This window comes from Siphateles boraxobius, unplaced genomic scaffold (assembly GCF_051911475.1).
Source record: "Siphateles boraxobius isolate OS27281-9 unplaced genomic scaffold, OSU_SipBor_1 13, whole genome shotgun sequence".
Lineage (NCBI taxonomy): Eukaryota > Metazoa > Chordata > Actinopteri > Cypriniformes > Leuciscidae > Siphateles > Siphateles boraxobius.
In genome coordinates this window covers 577501-599967 of record NW_027508733.1, presented here as the reverse complement: position 1 = coordinate 599967, position 22467 = coordinate 577501, and the positions used below count along the sequence as shown (strand labels likewise).

At 40.6% G+C, this 22467-nt stretch overlaps 2 protein-coding genes across 2 annotated transcripts in view; both read right to left on the bottom strand.

The window, feature by feature from the left end:
- Positions 1–10976, bottom strand: part of LOC143735687 (uncharacterized) — a 52306-nt gene extending 41330 nt beyond the window's left edge. The window contains exon 1 of the mRNA XM_077225844.1: positions 10950–10976. Coding sequence (XP_077081959.1) covers positions 10950–10965 — 16 coding nt within the window. The 5' untranslated portion in view covers positions 10966–10976. The remainder of the gene's footprint in view (positions 1–10949) is intronic.
- Positions 10977–17204: 6228 nt separating this feature from the next.
- LOC143735685 (guanylyl cyclase-activating protein 1-like) overlaps positions 17205–22467 on the bottom strand; it is a 5936-nt gene continuing 673 nt past the window's right edge. The window contains exons 2-4 of the mRNA XM_077225841.1: positions 19329–19478; positions 18900–18990; positions 17205–17811 (exon numbers count right to left, since the gene is read on the bottom strand). Coding sequence (XP_077081956.1) covers positions 17672–17811; positions 18900–18990; positions 19329–19478 — 381 coding nt within the window. The 3' untranslated portion in view covers positions 17205–17671. The remainder of the gene's footprint in view (positions 17812–18899; positions 18991–19328; positions 19479–22467) is intronic.

Sequence of the window (22467 nt, the reverse complement as noted above, 5' to 3'; positions counted from 1 at the left end):
GACGGTCTCTGGCTGGACGGTCTCTGGCTGGACGGTCTCTGGCTGGACGGTCTCTGGCTGGACGGTCTCTGGCTGGACGGTCTCTGGCTGGACGGTCTCTGGCTGGACGGTCTCTGGCTGGACGGTCTCTGGCTGGACGGTCTCTGGCTGGACGGTCTCTGGCTGGACGGTCTCTGGCTGGACGGTCTCTGGCTGGACGGTCTCTGGCTGGACGGTCTCTGGCTGGACGGTCTCTGGCTGGACGGTCTCTGGCTGGACGGTCTCTGGCTGGACGGTCTCTGGCTGGACGGTCTCTGGCTGGACGGTCTCTGGCTGGACGGTCTCTGGCTGGACGGTCTCTGGCTGGACGGTCTCTGGCTGGACGGTCTCTGGCTGGACGGTCTCTGGCTGGACGGTCTCTGGCTGGACGGTCTCTGGCTGGACGGTCTCTGGCTGGACGGTCTCTGGCTGGACGGTCTCTGGCTGGACGGTCTCTGGCTGGACGGTCTCTGGCTGGACGGTCTCTGGCTGGACGGTCTCTGGCTGGACGGTCTCTGGCTGGACGGTCTCTGGCTGGACGGTCTCTGGCTGGACGGTCTCTGGCTGGACGGTCTCTGGCTGGACGGTCTCTGGCTGGACGGTCTCTGGCTGGACGGTCTCTGGCTGGACGGTCTCTGGCTGGACGGTCTCTGGCTGGACGGTCTCTGGCTGGACGACGGTCTCTGGCTGGACGACGGTCTCTGGCTGGACGACGGTCTCTGGCTGGACGACGGTCTCTGGCTGGACGACGGTCTCTGGCTGGACGACGGTCTCTGGCTGGACGACGGTCTCTGGCTGGACGACGGTCTCTGGCTGGACGACGGTCTCTGGCTGGACGACGGTCTCTGGCTGGACGACGGTCTCTGGCTGGACGACGGTCTCTGGCTGGACGACGGTCTCTGGCTGGACGACGGTCTCTGGCTGGACGACGGTCTCTGGCTGGACGACGGTCTCTGGCTGGACGACGGTCTCTGGCTGGACGACGGTCTCTGGCTGGACGACGGTCTCTGGCTGGACGACGGTCTCTGGCTGGACGACGGTCTCTGGCTGGACGACGGTCTCTGGCTGGACGACGGTCTCTGGCTGGACGACGGTCTCTGGCTGGACGACGGTCTCTGGCTGGACGACGGTCTCTGGCTGGACGACGGTCTCTGGCTGGACGACGGTCTCTGGCTGGACGACGGTCTCTGGCTGGACGGTCTCTGGCTGGACGGTCTCTGGCTGGACGGTCTCTGGCTGGACGGTCTCTGGCTGGACGGTCTCTGGCTGGACGGTCTCTGGCTGGACGGTCTCTGGCTGGACGGTCTCTGGCTGGACGGTCTCTGGCGGAAGAAGCTCAGGAAGGTCGTCAAAAAGCTCAGACTCAGGCTCGGCAGAACATGACTCAGGGCCCACAGTGAGGGAGGATCCACAAACCCACAGAGCTCTGTCCATAAATTCAGCAAAAGAAAGATTTAAGTCTTCTAGCAGCAGTATCTGGGTTAGTGGATCATCCAGTCCTCTCCAGAACCGCTGCTTTAAGAACTCCTCCTCCCAGTAAACGTCCTGATGCAGATGCAGGTAAACTGCAACAAATTGCTCCAGAGAACTCCCATTCTGATTAAATAGCAAAGCCTCCATAGCGTCCTCCATATTTTGGTCGGTTCTTCTGTCACGGTTGTGGTGTAGATGAAGACAGGCTGAGGCAAAAAAGCTCCAATTCAAAGATTTACTCAAAAGCAACAACAAACAGGTACAGGCAGGCAGACGGTACACTCACAAAACACTAGTTAACATAGACGAGAACCGACAAAGACAGACTGAACAGAAGAAACTAAATACAGAGACAAATGAACCATAATGATGTGAAGACAGGTGACACAGATGATGATAACGAGGAACAGGCTGGTAAGTGAGGGAGTGAGTTCATGTGTGGAGACAAGGAGGATTCTGGGAAGTGTAGTGCAGACAAGGACAGACAGGTGCAGACGAGGACTGTGACAGTATGTGAGATGTTAACCATATTTTATTAACTTATTAAATTAACAGATCCATAACTTATTCACTATAAATTAAACAAATGCGTTGATACTCAAACAAATACTAAATTTGATTGGAAAAAAATAAATAGTGTGCAGGTGACTTTAGCAAAGGATCTTGAACATCAAAAACATCAGTAGACCAGAAGAAGTAGTACTGTGCAGTATTGGACTATTAGGCCTACATTTTTTTATAAGTGGACTTATTGTCACTCCATGCAGCACTGAGTAGATGTTTGTCTTTCAAACAGCTCCAGTAAACCTCTGAACAGGACTGCTCAAAGTGGAGAGTGATCAAGAGCTCCCTCTTAATGAGCTCCACAGCTTATTTATTTATGCATTCAGACTATTGTTAGTTCTATAGTATTAAAGGATTAAATTCTCTAGATTTGTTAAGCATTAGTTTTTTTCTTCACACATGCACATTTTTATTATTAAATATGTATTAAATATATCTCTCTCTTATTTCTTATTTTAAAAATGCATGTGTCTGACTGTGTACCTTAACCGTAATAAACAAATCATACCATAATGTATGGACATATATGGAAGTAAAATAATGCCACATGTTTTTGAAACAAAAAGCATGTTGAATTGTACTAGTTGAAAAAAATATGCATTGCATTATAAACCTGCTTGTATTTTAATGCATTGTATTTTTAGGGTTTGTATTTTTATGGGCTGAAATTTAGCATGGTTGAATATTTAAGCTGTGAATATTCAAATTTAAAACATTTCAAACTGATTTTCATTAGTAAAATTTCAATAATCCATATTCACCTTTCATATTTCACTTCCAAAATATTCAAACTGATTAAAAATACAACCTATAATATTCAACAGGCGGTTTTCGGTTCATTTTATTTTGTTTTGCAAATTCACTTCCACAAATTCAGTGGTTCAAATTCGACAGTAAATTCAACATTGACGTCCAGGAACTGCAGGAAAAGCAGTAGATTACCGAGCATAATCTCCATCTGCTGTTAGTCGACCTCACCAGCAGGGGGTGCAAGCGCGTGTTGTTGACGAACACCAGAGCAACAGTTAGAGCAAGCCATTCATTCATAAAAACTCATTTACAACAATTGAGCATGCATTAAGTTTTTTGTGATGATTATCTGGGTCAGTATATATGCGGAAAAGATGATAAGGGCACAAAAGCTGTTTTTATGTTTCATTCATTAACTTCATTGTTACTTTCCTTGTGTTAGGCTACATGTTATCAACTTTTTCTACCATGAACAGGATTATAATCGGTTTCCCTCGATACCTCATACTCAAGGATTCCCCTTCCATCAGGACAAAACGCTTAACGTAGCTTGATGGACTAATACAGTGATATAAAAGACCAAACTCGCACCTTATTGGGGAAGTATGCCTACATACATGATTAATCTGGGAAGGGTCATAGCACTTTCATATCGTTGTCCTATATTGTTAGTTTAACTGTAACTTAAGTCGCTTTGGATAAAAGCGTCAGCTAAATGACTAAATGTAAAATTGGCTTGACATTCGCACATTTAGGGACCGTCTCTAAAGTAACATTGGTAGTCCTATAGGCCTAAACGTTTCTAACTTCAATGTATTTGAATAAATTGCGCATTATGCCTGACACCTACATGAACACTTTACATTTGGTTTTATGACTGCAAGTCGTTCTCTTCAAATGCTATTGAAGTTAGAAACGTGTATACCAATGTCGTATGTAACTTTAGAGACGGTCCCTAAATGTGCGAATGTCCAAAATCAAGCCAACTTATGCCAGTATCACTGAGAAACGCTCAGCTTTAAACTTTGCGCGTTAAGTTCATATTCTGAGTCCTTCTGCTTTGCCTGCGAGTTTGGTCTTTTATATCACTGTATTAGTCCATTAAGCTACGTTTAGCGTTTTATATGTCCAGCAGGGTAATCCTGACGTATTGAGGGAAACCCTAGCCTACTACGTGCAGCACAATCGCTGCAATATAAGGTCGAGGCAACTAAACTACCAATAGATATGTCAAACTCAAAAGTAACATTGGATCTGTATACATCCGGAATGGTGGAATAACATTATAATCTCGTTCACGGTAGAGATGCATGTAGGCTACACAGGAAAAGTAATCGTGAAGACACTGAATTTCACATAAAACATAACAATCACAGATACACTTACATTGTTGTAAATGAGTTTTTATGAATGAATGGCTTGCTCTAACTGTTGCTCTGGTGTTCGTCAACAACACGCGCTTGCACCCCCTGCTGGTGAGGTCGACTAACAGCAGATGGAGATTATGCTCGGTAATCTACTGCTTTTCCTGCAGTTCCTGGATGTCAATGTTGAATTTACTGTCGAATTTGAACCACTGAATTTGTGGAAGTGAATTTGCAAAGCGAAATACCGAAAACTGGACCGAAAACTGCCTGTTGGATATTATAGGTTGTATTTTTAATCAGTTTGAATATTTTGGAAGTGAAATATGAAAGGTGAATATGGATTATTGAAATTTTACTTGTGAAAAAGTGTTTGAATTTGAATATTCAGAGCTTAAATATTCAACCATGCTAAATTTCAGCCCATAAAAATGCAAGCCCTAAAAATACTATGCATTAAAATACAAGCAGGGTTATAATGCAATGCATATTTTTTTCCAAGTAGTACAATTCAACATGCTTTTTGTTTCAAAAACATTTGGCATTATTTTACTTCCATAGAAATAATTAATTTACATTGTAACATTATTTCTTGAACAAATGGGCATAGGCAGCATATGAAAACGTAATCAATCAGAACATTATTGAGCTGATTAAAAAAACTCTCTGCCAAAAGACCCGCCCTCCTCTGACTCTGATAGGCCCTGAACCTGATGGTATTATGCCTGGTTCAGATTACACGATTTTAGCCCGATTTTGGCACGATCCGTTTGACGTAGGGTCTCGTGGGGATTCATAAACGACAACGGGCGTCGGGACGCAAGATTCGATCGTATCATCTCGTATAGTGTGTCATAGTGGGCGACAACCTACGTCGCGTCTGCGATGCTTCACGACATCACCACAAAAAGACTAGCATGTTTAATTTTTTAAACGGTCGTCCACGACGGGTTCCGTCACATGTATGAGGTTGACCAATAGGAGCACAGAAGCTTTTCCGTACACAACTTTCAAAAATGGCGAAACGAAAGAGAGACGATGGTGCTACTAGGTGGAGTTATGACATGGAGGAAAGGTTCGTAAGAAAACAATATTTTACCTCAAGTTCTCTTTGGAGGATTGACAGCCAATACTGTCCTCTTCGAGCAATCCAGGAGCGTGTCCATTGTCGGTTTTTCTTTCTTTTTTTAAGTTTTCTGAACACAGGACAGCCAATACAACGCTCACCGCCACATCCATTGTTTGTTTACGTTCGTTTCCGGAAGTCACTCGCTATAGTTTCGCCTTCTCAATGACATCACGCGCATCGTTAAAGACGGCACGCGATGACTGGTCAGGAAGCAACGTGTAGTCTGACATGTTTCTTGTCCACGACACGACAAGATTTTAGGAGTCAAAATCGCGTAATCTGACACAATGACTATCGTAAAAGACAAAAAAATCGTGCAATCTGAACCAGGCATTAAACAAACCAATCAAACCAACAATGGCAGTGAGAATTACCCAATCAAGGGTAGAATAGGACGAGTCTTCGCAGAATGCCCAAATAGAGGTCTCTGCAGACGGTAATAGGAGTTACCAAATCAGGGGGCGAGGCCATAAACAGAGGGGCGTTTTCAATCGCGTTACCTGATTCTGGGTCGGGAGAAGGGCATCATTTTCATTGCATGATTTATAAACACCCACCAGTGTGAAAACACCCACAAATTTAGAAACGCCCACTTTTGTTCCGCAGAGTGCGGGTGGAATGATTTGCATGGGATCTTGCGTTTAAAGGCAGGAACACACCAAGCCGACGGTCGGCCGACTAAGTTTTCTCAGTGTGTTCCGCACCGTCGGCTGAAATTGGTCCTCGTCGGCTTTGTTTCGGCCGATTCGACATGTTGAATCGGCGTGGGGCCGTCAGTGAGAGAGAGAACTCAGATTGGCTGTTCAGTTAGTGAACGAGTCAGTGCACGAGAATAATAGCAAAACAGAGAGCAAAGTCAAAACGGTACAGATAGAAGGCTGCCGTTTTGTTACGTCATCATACATTAGTGTTCCTTGGCAAATTGCCTATTTAAATATTAACATGAGTGGAGTGGAATAAAGAAAGTGTTTAACAGGATTGATATTCAAAACGGTAAGCACGCACTGCTTTGTTTATGGTTTGTGTAACGTTGTGTAGCGTCGGTTTCACTTTTTGAATGTCGAATATAGATGAATAGGCTATATCTGCAGAAATAGACCGTTGTCTCGTTTACACGCAGGCGCAGAACGCGTTTTCTAGCTAACAGTCGATAGTTCTCTCGGTGTGTTCAAGCGCAGCTTTTTACCCCGACGCGAGGCTACAACACATCTCGGCACAGGAACAGTTTCTTCCCACAGGCCATTTCCCTCCTGAACAGTTAACACTCCTCCCAAGGCATATGCCTGTAAGTGCAATACTCCCACTGTTTAGTGCAATATCCTACAACTCAGGTGATACTTATATGTAACTTATTTATTTATAATATTCAAAACACTGTAAATATGTTCATAATCTGAAAAAGTCTATTCTGACTAAACCCTACTGTGATACTTTTATTCTCATATATTTTTATTTTTTATTCTTATAATTTGTAGTGTTATACAAATACAACAAGAAACATATGTCCACTGGAAGCCTCAGTACCAAAACAAATTCCTTGCGTGTTCAAGCACACTTGGCAATAAACCTCTTTCTGATTCTGATTCTATTTGATACGAGAATGGCCATAGATGTTACATTTCAAACAAACGCCAATGCAATGTGTGCATTGCAATGCGCCAGTGTCTCGGCATATGAACAATTAGTAGGCATCAAAGATCAGTTTCAGCTACTTTTTCTTCCTAAAGTAATCAATGTTTTTGGACTAATCTGTTCATTTAATTAATAAATGGTTTAATTGCTCTCTCATAAAGACAGTCACTTGTTGCCACCTTCTGGCTTAATGATGCAAGTTGTGCAAACACAGACAAGCGGAGTGATACAAACAGTGAAATTGCTAATACTCGGGAAATATTCGAACACATTCGAGGTAACGTTATACAAATAGCCTATATGTATTCATAATATTAGCGCTGGGAAACAATTAATCGCGATTAATCACATCCAAAATAAAAGTTTGTGTTTACATAAAGTGTGTGTGTGTGTACATGTGTATAATTATTTTGTATATATAAATACACACATATGCATACATTTCTTGTTTATATTTCAAATATATTTATTATATATAACATAAATTATGTATAAATATATAGGCTATACAGTATATACATGCATGCATGCGTGTGTATTTATATATACAAAATAATTATACACAGTACACACACATATATTATGTAAACAAAACTTTTATTTTGGATGTGATTAATCGCGATTGCCCAGCGCTACATTTATAATAATAATGGCAATATATTTAGCCTAATAAGGTGCTTCTGTTGTTAAATTGAGCTTATAGTTCCCACTGTCTTTGATCAAACTGATTATTTCTGTCAGTCATTTAAAACTTATATATATAGGCCTATAACTTAGGCTAACTGAAGCGTGAAGTGTCCTGGTACATCGCATCCACAGTCCACACCATAGTCCAAACTCTAAAAAGATCTCACTGAAAGTTCTAATGAACAGGTATCGCGCTTATTAAGCGCGAAAGAGAACTGGATTCTGGCGCGCTGTCTGTGCGTCGTGTGCGTCAGGACATTCACAGACAGCGCGCCAGAATCCAGTTCTCTTTCGCGCTTGAATAATAACACACACATTTATGGCAAAATTTCCGTTTTTTCAATTGTATCCTCACAAGAACAGTCTTAAATGAGTTAAAGGGTTAGTTCACCCAAAAATGAAAATTAAGTCATTAATTACTCACCCCCATGCTGTACCAACCCCGTAAGACCTTCGTTCATCTTCGGAACACAAATGAAGATATTTTTGATTAAATCTGAGAGGTGGATCACTGCTACATAGGCTGCCAGAGGGAATGAAACTTGACGGCCCAGAAAGTCATTAAACAAAATGTTTAAATATTCCATGTGCCTACAGTGGCTCAACTATAAGTTTATTAAGCGACGAGAATACTTTTTTCCCGAAAAAAAAAACATAATAACGACTTTATTCGACTATTCCTTTTCTTGCTTGTGGGCCTGAGACGAGAGTTCAAGAGATTTCCATGACGCATGCGCGAGAACTGAGAAGAGAACGTTCTTCTTCTAATACTTCTTGTTCAGTTCTCGCGCATGCGTCGTGGAAATCTCTTGAACTCTCGTCTCAGGCCCACAAGGAATGAAAAGGAATAGTCGAATAAAGTCGTTATTATGTTTTTTTTTTTCGGGAAAAAAGTAGTCTCGTCGCTTGATAAACTTATAGTTGAGCCACTGTAGGCACATGGATTATTTAAACATGTTCTTTAATGACTTTCTGGGCCGTCAAGTTTCATTCCCTTAGGCAGCCTATGTAGCAGTGATCCACCTCTCAGATTTAATCAAAAATATCTTCATTTGTGTTCCGAAGATGAACGAAGGTCTTACGGGGTTGGTACAGCATGGGGGTGAGTAATTAATGACTTAATTTTCATTTTTGGGTGAACTAACCCTTTAAATAAAATCTTAAATGAAAGTCAAGAGTAAATGAGAGAATTAAATGCGTAAGATCCTGTCATCAGCGGCAGATCTTAAAGGGGCAGCATCAGTATATTAATATAGGCTAAGTGATACTGGCATTCATTCATAAGAGATGCTATTAACAGAGGCGTCGCTAGGCCCTTTTTAGGGGGGCTTCAGCCCCCCTAAACTTCTGCCTAGCCCCCCTAAAAATGTGTGAATAATGTAGGCTACACAAATTCGTGTTCGCTTCAGTCTTGTTATAATCAGATTCAGCGCGTTCTTCATCTTCAATCCGCAGCGGCGCCGAGCAGAGAGCACGTCAGACACAGAGGACAGTGTGTGTGTATGTGTGTGTGTGTGTGTGTTCATCTGAGCCTTATTGGTCTGTCACTGCTCGTCAATGTCAGAATATTTGAGATGACCAATCAAATCAAAGTAGGAGGGCTTTATGTTCACAGCCGCTGCTGAGCGCGAATTTTAACAGTGCGAGTCGACGCGTACGGTCAAGTGTGAGATAAGATGTACGTAAACTTAACATTTCATATTTGACATTTTTTTAGGTCATAAATGTTAAACGAATGACAAAAAAATAATCAGGCAAACTAATATAGTTTTGTCTATTTTCGCCATTTTGAACTGAAAATAGGCCTATGTAACGTGACTTATGTAATGTAATAATTAGTTTACTGTCATTGTGAGGGGACAAGAAACATTAACAAAGCCGTTTTCATCATGTTAGGCACAAGATTAATAATGAATGTGTACATATTGAGAATATAATACAAATCGTAGCCTTTAGTAAATTAAAAAAGCTCAGGTTTACGAAGGGAAGAGAAAGGGATGAGGAGACTGAGAAAAAAAGAAAGAGTGATGGAGATGAGGAGAGAGCAGGTATTGACAAATAATCTACTGCCCACTGACATGGTTTTAAAGTTAATTCTTATCCTTTTTTTTGGTCTTAAAAAAGTATTGAAATGCACATCAGAGAAATAAAAAATTTGAACCCCCTACCAATCTCAGCTTTAGGAGGGGAAGAGACAGGGCAAGATAAAAACAAAGAGAAAAAGAGTGTGATGCTGATGAGGAGAGGAAAATAATCATCTGTCCACTGACATGGTTTTAAAGCTGTTATTCAAATTTTTTGGCCTTCAAAACATCTTAAAATGCACATGCGTAGATCAGACAAAATCAAAAATTTCTCGAGGAAACCCAGAACCCCACTATCTACCCTACCTCACATTTGAGACCACAGTGATTATAAAACCCTGCCTTTGCATGGTAATGAAAATAATAGTGAGCATTAGATCCTAAACTAAAGTGTTAACTTTTTTTATTATTTCAACAAAAAAAAAAATCATACCCTCATTGGGGGCTTAGCCCCCCTAAAATGAAAATCCTAGTGACGCCCCTGGCTATTAAACAATTATTTAAAATATACGGTCTTTATGTTGTTTTTACATTAGCTACAGTGGTATTTGGGTCTCCCATAATTAAAATTGTATTTACACACAAAACATTAATGGTGAACATTTTTGACTTTATAAAATTATTTTCTCAAGTCTTGGCAATCGATCCCTATTAAACAATAAAAAAGTAAGAAATCTTTTTGTTATACATAGTTTAGCAGCTTTTAAGTAGAAAGTAGTTAGAAGTAGTTTAGTACTTTTATTTTTGGCAGAATTTATCATTATAATCAACTTAATTATTTCCTGGATTTTGTATCACCATAGTAGGCTACCTAGTCCTTAAATGTATAAATGCATGGAATGGGATTCCCTCTATTTATACATTTAGGTAGCCTACTATGGTAAAGAAAAACTCGACGGAGCGGAAGATTTCCTGTAGCGAATAGCCTATTTTTAATGCGTTATTTTGAAAAAATTAAAGATTAAATCAGTAGGCAGATAACAGATTTGATGTATATCGAAACGTTTCATTTAATATACAAGTAGACCTATCTAAGATGTAGCCCTAGGCTCGTCGGTTAGGGCACTTCCTATTTTCAATGCCACTTTTAAACATTAATGTAAAAGCGCGATGAAATATCATTTAATGAATTTAAAGTAAACCAATGTAGTTGGCCAATATTTAATAAATACATTGATGAAACTCTCATGCAAAAATACTTTTATATAATATACTTTTATAATAGCCTATATCTAATTAGATTCTTACCCGAACTCGACGCCATTTCCACAGCAAAACCTTGACATCAAAAGCGAAAGAAAAACGCTTAAATACGAGAGCTGAGCTGCAGAAGTCCGGAAATAAAAGGGGTTTTATACTAGCCTATTTCCTGAGTGATGGGCTATTTTTCACAAAGGTGTTTTTAACATGAGCAAATGTCAAAAACATATTCACAAGGATTAAAACGTTAAAAAAGAATAAACAATAAATTGGAAATGTCGGTTTTTGGAAGTTTAAGTCCATTTACTAATTTGTTTTAATATATATAGGCCTCTATATATATATATATATATATGTGTGTGTGTGTGTGTGTGTGTGTGTGTGTGTGTGTGTGTGTGTGTGTGTGTGTGTGTGTGTGTGTGTGTGTGTGTGTGTGTGTGTGTAAGCCTATGTTACATGATCATATCACAGGCCTATATTCTGACACAAACAGCATAGAAACCATAAAATAATTAGACCAACATTTACTTGCATCAAGCAAAGTTGGTATTTTTATAGTTAGTATTAATATAATTGTTAAATTTAATTTATTGCCACAGTTTAATATGTGAATTATATTATCGGGAAACTGAATATTTAGCATTGTCAGGCTTTTATTTGTGCTTAATAGATCAACAACGGCGCTGCGCACTCGGGTTTATGGCTGCTGTACATCTGACCTGCCACAAGCTGGCGCTGTTCTCCACACTCTTGTTGCTTCGGGTCTTTTCCCGGATCATCCAGGGAGCCTCAGCTTCATTTGCCCAACTCTAATTGGATCAAATACTGAATACAAACGCACTAATATAGGGCAGTAAACAGGAGTAAGAAATCAGGCTGAATGAGTGATGTTCATCAGAGTCTGAAGACTGAAGCTAATTAAACAACAACCCATTATAACATCATAAAATACATTCTGTGTGACTGATGCAATCTTTGTCATAGAATAATTAATGCACCTTGAACATTGATTGTATCCTCGTATAACTTGTTTGTAACCAAACACTTGTTGGGCCCCATATTTATATTATTATAATTGTTCTTGTACAGCACTTTGGTCACTTTAAACTGAATTTATGTGCTTTATAAATAGCCTAAATAAAAAATACTTACTGCATGATTTTTTTATCTGCATAATTAATTTTCTGTAATACAGATATTAAAATACGTCGACAGTCACCTCTGATAATATTATCTACAGGGCTGCCAACTCTCACGCATTGAGCGTGAGACACACGCAATTGACCCAATTCTCACGCTCTCACGCCACACCCCCGATTTCTCACGCTTAAGTGTCAACCCGGTAGGTAAAATGCCTGAAAGATGAGTTTATCTATATATCTACCTGTTGAGCCACTCGTGATCGACTAGTTATACCGCAAATTAGTTAAATATCCCGTAATCTAGAGTAAAGATATTGTGCTCCAAACCGCGCGCACGGCAGAGGTAAGCGAGCGAGAGACCTTGCGTGTGCAGACCACAACCCCCCCCCCCCCCCGTTGGAGTAGTCTCACGCCAAGCTAAACTCAAAAGTTGGCAGCCCTGTATCTACTCTTGATTGTAATTTAGAAACATGCATTTTGAAGAGATATGTGAAAAGCACTATACGAATAAATATTGATTAAATTTTTGACTGCAGTGGAGAGTGAAGATTGTTAGTGTTTCTAACATACATATGTAATGGCTATATTGCATGTCCCTAATCAATTGTCGTTGCAGCTTACATAACTTTACAAATGGAGACGCTCCCTCAACCTAGGGGTTCGTGTGACGCACGTTTCCATATATGGACATAACCTGTTGTAGTAGGCGTGGTTCATTGGAGTTTCCTAGGATACAGGAACTATGATGTGGACCACGTGCAGCGCACAGAGAAGGCTTGTTCGACTTGAACCGGCGCTGCACAGACCGATCGGTTGATGACATCAAAGTACCGCGAGAGCGATTAGAGAGCAGACGGCTCCTTATGCTTTTGAATCGCTCTCGCGGTACTTTGATGTCATCAACCGATCGGTCTGCGCAGCGCCGGTTCAAGTCGAACAAGCCTAATGACTCCATACTGCAATGATTCCCATTCCCCTTTCCCCACACAACTTAGAGTTGTAAAATAATAGAAAATAAAGTAAATTCAAGCATCAAGAACTCTTCTGGTCGAAATCTTTCCTTGTACCCAACAACATATGACACTTTCTTTAAACAGGGTGCAAAATAAGATCTAAAACTCTTAAGGATTTTTTCAACAAATAATCTGTGAAAGGAGCTTTATCGTATATTATATATATATATATATATATATATATATATATATATATATATATATATATATATATATTGCTAAACATGTGTAATGATGTGTTAAATGACCTTGCTATAATGCATTTTATATATAGGTTGTTTAACAGCAGTGATTTAATGTTTAATGCATGTATTATAAGTGCACTACAATAAGTCTAGTCTTGATTCCTGTATCCTCACTAACGCTAATCTATGAGAGTACAGGAGAATAAATAATCCAGCTCTTCAACTTCAGTCCAGCTGAGATCAACACGGTAAATACTGTTAATATCTGATGTGCCGAAGGTTAAACCTCTTCATCTTCATCCTCGTCTTCATCATTCCTGGCTGTCCATCATCAAATCGTCATATTATAGTGATTTCTGAAGGATCATGTGACACTGAAGACTGGAGTAATGATGCTGAAAATTCAGCTTTGATCACAGGAATAAATTACACTTTATTATATATTCACATAGAAAACAGCTGATTTACATTGGAATAATATTTCACTGTTTTTACTGTATTTTTAAATAAATTCAGCCTTGAGCAGAAGAATCTTTCAGAAACATTAAAACATCGACCCAAACCTTTATTATAGCTTTTATTTCTTTATCATGTTGGTTTACTTTTTCTGTGTAAAACACCTTGAGAAGGTTTTTTTTCTCAAAAAAGAGAAGTGCAAAATAAAATATTTATTATTTTCACTGTAAGAAAGTGCTTACAAAATTACTCAAATTAAAAAAATAAAGGTATATATAACAATTTAAATTATAATTATAAGTATTATGACAAAAACAAACTTACTGAACCTAAAAATATAAAAAATAAAAGCTAATTCACAATATTAATAAATACTTTAATAGCAGTATATAAATAATGCTAAAATAATGATGATTATTATGGTTATTTTACATGTATTTTATACAAGTTATAATTTTATTACAAATATTTCAGACATAAAGACAAAATTGCACTGATAGTCAATTCACTATATCCTGTCACATATTTTGAGGCTGTTTATAGTTATTATTCTGCATACAATGAACACGTTTCATGTTCTATTTTGAAAAAAGGGAATTCAAGTGTAATAACATTATAAATGTGCCTTTTTTTACATAAAATAATTGTTATTCGCAGTGGCGGCTGGTGAAAAATATCTGAGGTGGGGCTGTGTCATATTCTGTCGGATTCAATAGTCTGGTAACATGGGAGTCTTTTAGTGTAGTGGCTTCGAGGTTGTGGAACGCTCTTCCTCATCCACCCTCCTCTCCTTCAAAAACACATATTTGATCTGAGTCTGTATATTACTCTTCAGCTCACAGTCTGTAAATCAAACATTGTTATTGATATGCTATTTGTATATCTTTAACCTAACTTTGTAAGTGACCTCTGTATATTAGGCCTACTTTGTGCCTTTGGTGTGTGTATTGTGCTTTGATGTTGATTGTTCTATTCCTTAACCCAGTCCCAGTGGTTCTCAATCTGTTTAGAGTTGTACCGCATGAGGCTTTTAACATCTTACTTCATACCCCCACTCTTCAGTCACACCTTTCTCAGTAAGGGACAATATTTGCCCCCTTAAATCCATTTAAAGGTGCAATGTGTCAAAAATTTGAGTATCTATTAACAGAAATGCAATATGACATCCATAACTATGTTTTCAGTGGTGTATAAAGAACTTACTTAATAAACCGTAATGTTTTATTACCTTAGAATGAGGCATTTATATCTACTTAACCGCGGGAATCCCCTTCTATGAAGATCGACATATTGTGACGTCACGTCTACCGTAGCCGACAGCGAACACACAGCGCTACAGAGCGCGTTTCGTCACTACTTTGAAAGAGAAGCCGCAGAAAGCTAGAAGCTAGCCATAAACACTGTGAGTAGTGACTTTTCCCTTGTCAGTGGTGTAAAATATGTAGTTGGATTGTTTCATGTAACTTAATTCTTCTCCCTCGCTGTGTTATGGCTTTGCTATGTGGGGATAAATGTGCTGGTTACGTTCGTGAGACAGCTGATTAGCACTCTTGTCATTGACCGTAAAACAGTTACAGGAATCACCAACCCGTCGATCTTGGAAGCATTTTAAGTCGATCGAGTTTCCAAAATCAGAGAAAAAAAGCCTATTGTGTGTAGTAAATGGTGTCTAGGGGATGCGGAGGCGCGCGCGCTGTTACAATCACGTCATTTTTGCCGCGCGCACCTTTGGGCTCATGCGGACGCGTCCAGTATAAACAAGGCTTAACGCTTTAACCAGCTCAGCCACAGTAACAGCTCATATTAGCCAGCTAAACTTTTACTACCCTGTTAGAAAAAATATATAGTTGCATAGTTTCATGAGGTTCTTCTCCCTCGCTGTATTATGGGTTTGCTATGTGGGGGGAAATGTGCTGGTTACGTTCCTGAGACAATCAGCTGATTAGGCTACTATTATTATATTATATATTAAGACACTTTATCCTCACCTGACTATGGCTTTGTAAACTTTATCCATGATGTGGTTTATAATGGACTGTGGTACAGAAACAGTGACAATGTTACACACTCTTGGCTTACTCTGGCTAATATTCTCTGCCGTCTCAGACGACGATGTTTGTCCAGTTTTAGCCACCGTAGCTTCTTCGAAAGGGAGGGGTGAGCGGTGGGCTGAGCCCTTGGTGCAAACTCGCAACCGAACCGCTAGATGTCGCTAAAAGTCACACACTGCACCAAAAATCAATTGAGAAATGCGCAATGATGGTAAAAACAAAGTAATGCTTTTAAATGTTAAATTAAACCTGCCAATAGGTGGTGAGTCATCGAGTCATTCATTCAGTAACGAAGCAATTGGATGTATTTATGAATTAATAATTTAATCATTGACTCTAATGATTCGTTCAAAGCCGCAGATTCTTTCACAAACACTGCTGTGTGCTGCAGTTCGGCTGTGGCTTTCGTTAAAGCTATTATTTTGTTGTAAAAAATACTGACAACTGTGTTGCCTAAATGAACATCACTTAATATTGATATTTCGTTTGTTGAACTGTTTTATAAAATCAATGTCACATTTGCAATCGTGTGGACCTTCATATGATAAACATTAAACACAGGAACTCACACAGTGAATGTGTCTGTATCGAAGAGAGTTTGAATCTTATATCGATCTCCATGCACAACCTGTCTATATTTGTTCTGCATGCTACTAGAACGGTAGTAGCTATATGTATTTACAAAATTTTACCTGATAGAAAAACATGCTCAGTTTAAATCTTATTTTAAGGTGAGGTCGACTTTTAAATGAACGGCAAAATTCAGCATTTTGTTACCGTACCCCCTTCTGTCACCTCACGTACGTAACGTTACACGCAACAGTTTGAGAACCACTGCCTTTATATGTTTGTAAAGCGACCTTGGGTGTTGGAAAGACACTTATATAAATACAAATAATAATTATTATTATTAATAACCATCCAAACACATTTTAACACAAACTGCATGATACCAGTGCTTTGTGATAAAGTCAGTAATTATTTAATGCCATATTACAAGGCTGAGACATTCTTACACAAAAACAAACAAATCGCACAAACTTTCCATTTGCATTTGAAATTTAACTCAACTTTTTAATTTCTCAGACAGGTGCTGCTTCCCTCACTCCGGTAACTGTCCATGCTGGATCTGTCACTGTTGTTTTAAAAGGTAATCACCAAAACAAGATATTAGCATGACTGCATCCTGCTAGCCAGGCTTTTCTAGTGTACAGCTCCGATAGTGTTGCTGCTGTCTGATAGAGATGCGCGCGCAGTTTGGGGCGCTAAAAGAATCGCCCATAGCTGACCTGATTGGAGCTCGCTGATTGGCTACAGATTATGTCAAACATTTATATCTTAAATCAGCAATTGGCTAAACTGCTCCAGAGACCCGCCTTTCTGGGGCCCAGAGCTGATCACGTGTACAGAGCTGGAGGGGACGTGTAGAAAAAACAGACATTTTGAATTTCTATCATATTTTTCACATATACTGGGTGCATTTAATATCTCACAATATAACACACAAATATTGACAATTTGTATATATTATTTATTTATGTATTTACATGTATTTATTTATGTATGTGGCTCATAAACTGTGGTCTGGCTCATGGGGGGGGGGGGAGAAATGTTGAAGAAATGTTGTATTTCACAGGAACGATTCGAACAGAAAGAAACATATATGCACTTAAATAAGTGCACTTAAAGGGTTTGCTCTAGTTCAGTAACTTAATTCTGTGAGATTATAGGAGAATAATCAGCTGTTGGCTTTTAAAGTTCAGTCCCACACAGTTAATCCTGTTAATATCTGATGTGTCGAGGGTTTAAACAGTGAAGTTCAGCCGTAAACCGACCCGTCCTGACGCCGCTCACAGAACCAGAGCCAGCGCTACCGCCATCATCATCATCATCATCTTCATCATGATCTCAGGCTGGTCTGGGTCAGGTGACCTTCTGCTCAGAGCTGATCTCGCTGTAGATCTTGTTGACGATATGAGACAGATCTAAAGTCTGGGTCAACATCTTCAAGAGCATCTCGTCCGCCTGGATTCCCTCCATGAACTCATCCAGTGACAAAACACCTAAACACACACAGTTACATATTTATACTGTAGCATTAGCATATTCACTCAGAAAGACAGATGCATAGCAAAAACTCCACAGTGATAAAATAACTCTTCTGGGAGTTTATTTGAGACCACACTCTAGAGTGTTAAAGTGTTCAAATAAGAGTGTTAAAGGAACACTGAAGCAGAGTTAGTTAATGAGATAATTAAGTGATTAATTGAGTGATGATTGACTATTTTTGAAGACACCTGATGTTAACATGCAGAATCACCAAAAGAGAAAAATCACAATTGTAATGTCACCATTATGGTGATCAGTGTTGAGTTGAGTTAGGCTGTTGATCCTTAAATTATTAACATTAGATTTTGTTTGGCTGCTGTAACTGAGTTGTAAAAGCAAGATGAACAAAAATAATAGATGCTACGGGGGTGTTGGTTATGTTTTCACATAATAATCATTTGATCTGAATCACTGAACTCATTTAGAGCAACATGACATCATGACTTTGCGTAAACATACACGCCACTTCAAGTTAAGTGGCGTGTTATCTATACGCATCTCGAGCTATCCACGTGTATGTCCACGCCGAAATGAACCGTCATCTTCCGCGTGTATGTCTACGCCGTTAAATGTCCGAGTGATTCCACGTGTATGTGTACGCCGTTAAATGTCCGAGTGAAACGAAGCAAAATGTATATCCACATCTGGGGAGCGATATTTTTTTTCCTAGGATGGTAGGAGAACACTCATAAATGGTATTAACCTCAGTGACGGGTAGGTTTAGGGACGGGGTTGGGGTAGGTCATATATCTATATATACAGTGATGTAATGTTAAGTCAACGGCGTTGATAAACACGCTGAAAAGCGATTATGCATGTTGATAGCACGCCAAAAATGGAAATACGAATTGGCGTGTCATACATACGGCATTTCATGAGATCAGTCTGTTTAGAGCCTAATCTCTGAGTTAGGGTTACTCTATTGATTACAGCAGCACTGTGATTCTACAGCATAAGATAGATAGATAGATAGATAGATAGATAGATAGATAGATAGATAGATAGATAGATAGATAGATAGATAGATAGATAGATAGATTACCATCTCCATTCAGATCAATCTTGTCGAACACCATGTCAGTGAATTCTTCTGCTGTAACCTCCTGCTCTATTCCACTAATGGCTCGAATGGCCTGAAGCAGAAACACAACAGCAGATGAAAGTGAGTTGGGGCGAGCATCAGGATCCTCTTACAGACATAAGAGAGTCAATATTACAATTTACAGTGATCTGTTATCAGAGGTAACTGTCTAAGTTAGTATTTCCGAAATGTACATAAACAAAGTCACAGTTAGCTAAAAATACATGTATTAATTTAAACAATGTAATAATTTAATGCAGAAACAAAGAGCTCATTGAAGTAATAAATACTCAGAGTTATCATAAGATGATGTTCATCTGTATGTTCAGTACTGGTGTAATCTGGTGTAATCTCCAGCAGGAGGCGCTGTAGAGAATCACATCATCAAACCTTGAAGATCAGCAGCAGCTCGTCGCGGTCGATGCAGCCGCTGCCGTCCATGTCGTAGAGTTTGAAGTACCAGCGTAACTTCTGCTGAACGCCTCCCTTCAGGACCAAACTCAGAGCAGCCACGTACTCCATGAAGTCTATAAAACCGTCCTGACAAAACACACACACACACACACATCAAACTATTATACTGGACCACATATCTGTTTATACACTATATTGCCAAAAGTTTTGGGGCGTCTGCATTTACATGCACATGAACTTCAATGACATCCAATTCTTAATCCGTAGGGTTTCATATTTAGTTGGCAACTATAACAGCTTTAACTCTTCAGGGAAGGCTTTCCACAAGGTTTAGGAGTGTGTTTATGGGGATTTTTGACCATTCTTCTAGAAGCGCATTTGTGAGGTAAGGCACTGATGATGGATGAGGAGCTCTCGGTCTCCGCTCTAATTAATCCCTAAGCTGTTCTATCGGGTTGAGTTCAGGACTCTGTGAAGCCAGTCCAGTTCCTCCCCACCAAACTCCTCATGCAGGTCTTTATGGACCTGCTTTGTGCACTGGAGCACAGCCCCCCCTCCACCAAACGACCCCACACCATAATCCCCCCTCCACCAAACGACCCCACACCATAATCCCCCCTCCACCAAACGACCCCACACCATAATCCCCCCTCCACCAAACAACCCCACACCATAATCCCCCTCCACCAAACAACCCCACACCATAACCCCCCCTCCACCAAACGACCCCACACCATAACCCCCCTCCACCAAACGACCCCACACCATAATCCCCCCTCCACCAAACGACCCCACACCATAATCCCCCCTCCACCAAACAACCCCACACCATAACCCCCCTCCACCAAACGACCCCACACCATAATCCCCCTCCACCAAACGACCCCACACCATAATCCCCCTCCACCAAACAACCCCGCACCATAACCCCCCTCCACCAAACAACCCCACACCATAATCCCCCCTCCACCAAACGACCCCACACCATAATCCCCCTCCACCAAACGACCCCACACCATAATCCCCCCTCCACCAAACGACCCCACACCATAATCCCCCTCCACCAAACGACCCCACACCATAATCCCCCTCCACCAAACGACCCCACACCATAATCCCCCTCCACCAAACGACCCCACACCATAATCCCCCCTCCACCAAACGACCCCACACCATAATCCCCCTCCACCAAACGACCCCACACCATAATCCCCCCTCCACCAAACGACCCCACACCATAATCCCCCTCCACCAAACGACCCCACACCATAATCCCCCTCCACCAAACGACCCCACACCATAATCCCCCTCCACCAAACGACCCCACACCATAATCCCCCTCCACCAAACAACCCCACACCATAACCCCCCCTCCACCAAACGACCCCACACCATAACCCCCCTCCACCAAACGACCCCACACCATAATCCCCCTCCACCAAACAACCCCGCACCATAACCCCCCTCCACCAAACAACCCCACACCATAATCCCCCCTCCACCAAACGACCCCACACCATAATCCCCCTCCACCAAACGACCCCACACCATAATCCCCCCTCCACCAAACGACCCCACACCATAATCCCCCTCCACCAAACGACCCCACACCATAATCCCCCCTCCACCAAACGACCCCACACCATAATCCCCCTCCACCAAACGACCCCACACCATAATCCCCCCTCCACCAAACGACCCCACACCATAATCCCCCTCCACCAAACGACCCCACACCATAATCCCCCCTCCACCAAACTTTACACTTGGCACAATGCAGTCAGGCGAGCACCGTTCTCCTGGCAACCGCCAAACCCAGACTCACCCATCGAATTGCCAGACCGTTAAAAGTAATTCATCACTCCAGAGAACACTAATGGACAAATGGACTTATTGCACAGGTGGCAACCGATCACAGTACCACACTTGAGTTCACTGAGCTCCTGAGGGTGAACTCTTCTTTCACAGATGTGTGTAGAAGCGTCTGCATGCCTAGTGCTTGATTTATACAAATGTGGCCAAGGAAGTGATTGGAACACGTGGATTCAATGATTTGGAGGGGTGACCCAATGCTTTTGACAATATAGTGGCATGTGCTCATCTGATATTGCATAATATTATTTGTTTATTTTAGTTTGTTTATTTTAGTCTCCATGAAGCTGATCCACACAGATCCAGCTCACAGAAATAAAGCAGCTGAGATTAGAAAGCTTTGAGTTCAATATTGTTAAACATGATTACGACTCGTTCACACCAACTTTATCAATAACTATATTTACCTCCACACCAGTGTTCTGTTTATTATAAACACACAACAGTTTTGTGAAGAAAAAACAGAAAAAAAATCTTTTTTTTGGACTTTCCTTTTCTCATAGAAATAGAATGTTTATTAAAACGTATAAAATCAGCTGATGTCCCGCCCCTTCATTAACAAACCCGCCCCTTAATTAAGCAAACCCCACTCCCTTGTGCAATTATTCTGACTGGCAAGTAATGGTTATTAATACACCAATGTATGATTTTTATGTTTTAGATTAATTTATAAATTATAGTTCTATCATTTGTATTTATATTTATACAGTGCATTTCATTTTCAACATAAAATGAAATCTATTGAATTTTTTTTTGTGTGAGGAATGAAAGCCGTGTTCAGAAATAAAGCCTCGTTCTGAGGACACAAACCCCTCAGTTAACCAGATTAGCGGCTCTGATGGGATTCAGTGAGGATCTCTGACCTGTGCAGCGCTGCTGTTTATCTGATTTACCGTATTAATGTATATATCTCATTACCCACAATCCTCCGCTGAAGGGACGTGAGGGCACGCGCTCACACAGTGTATCAATATTACTTACTTTCTCACAAATGCATCATTTTACATTTTTCCTTTTCAGATACAATTGCCTAAAAGGTGTTTTTGTTTACTTTACTTTTGTTTAAGTACTGCGATATTAATACTCCAGTAAATTGGAAAAAGTGATAACCGAGTGGACAGAATAATAACGCCGTATCGCTCACACAACCAGTTACATCATTACTTTAGTTTAATCTGGATTAAGATGGGAAACAATAATGCAAAACATTGCAAAAATATATTTAAATACAAACATAAATTAC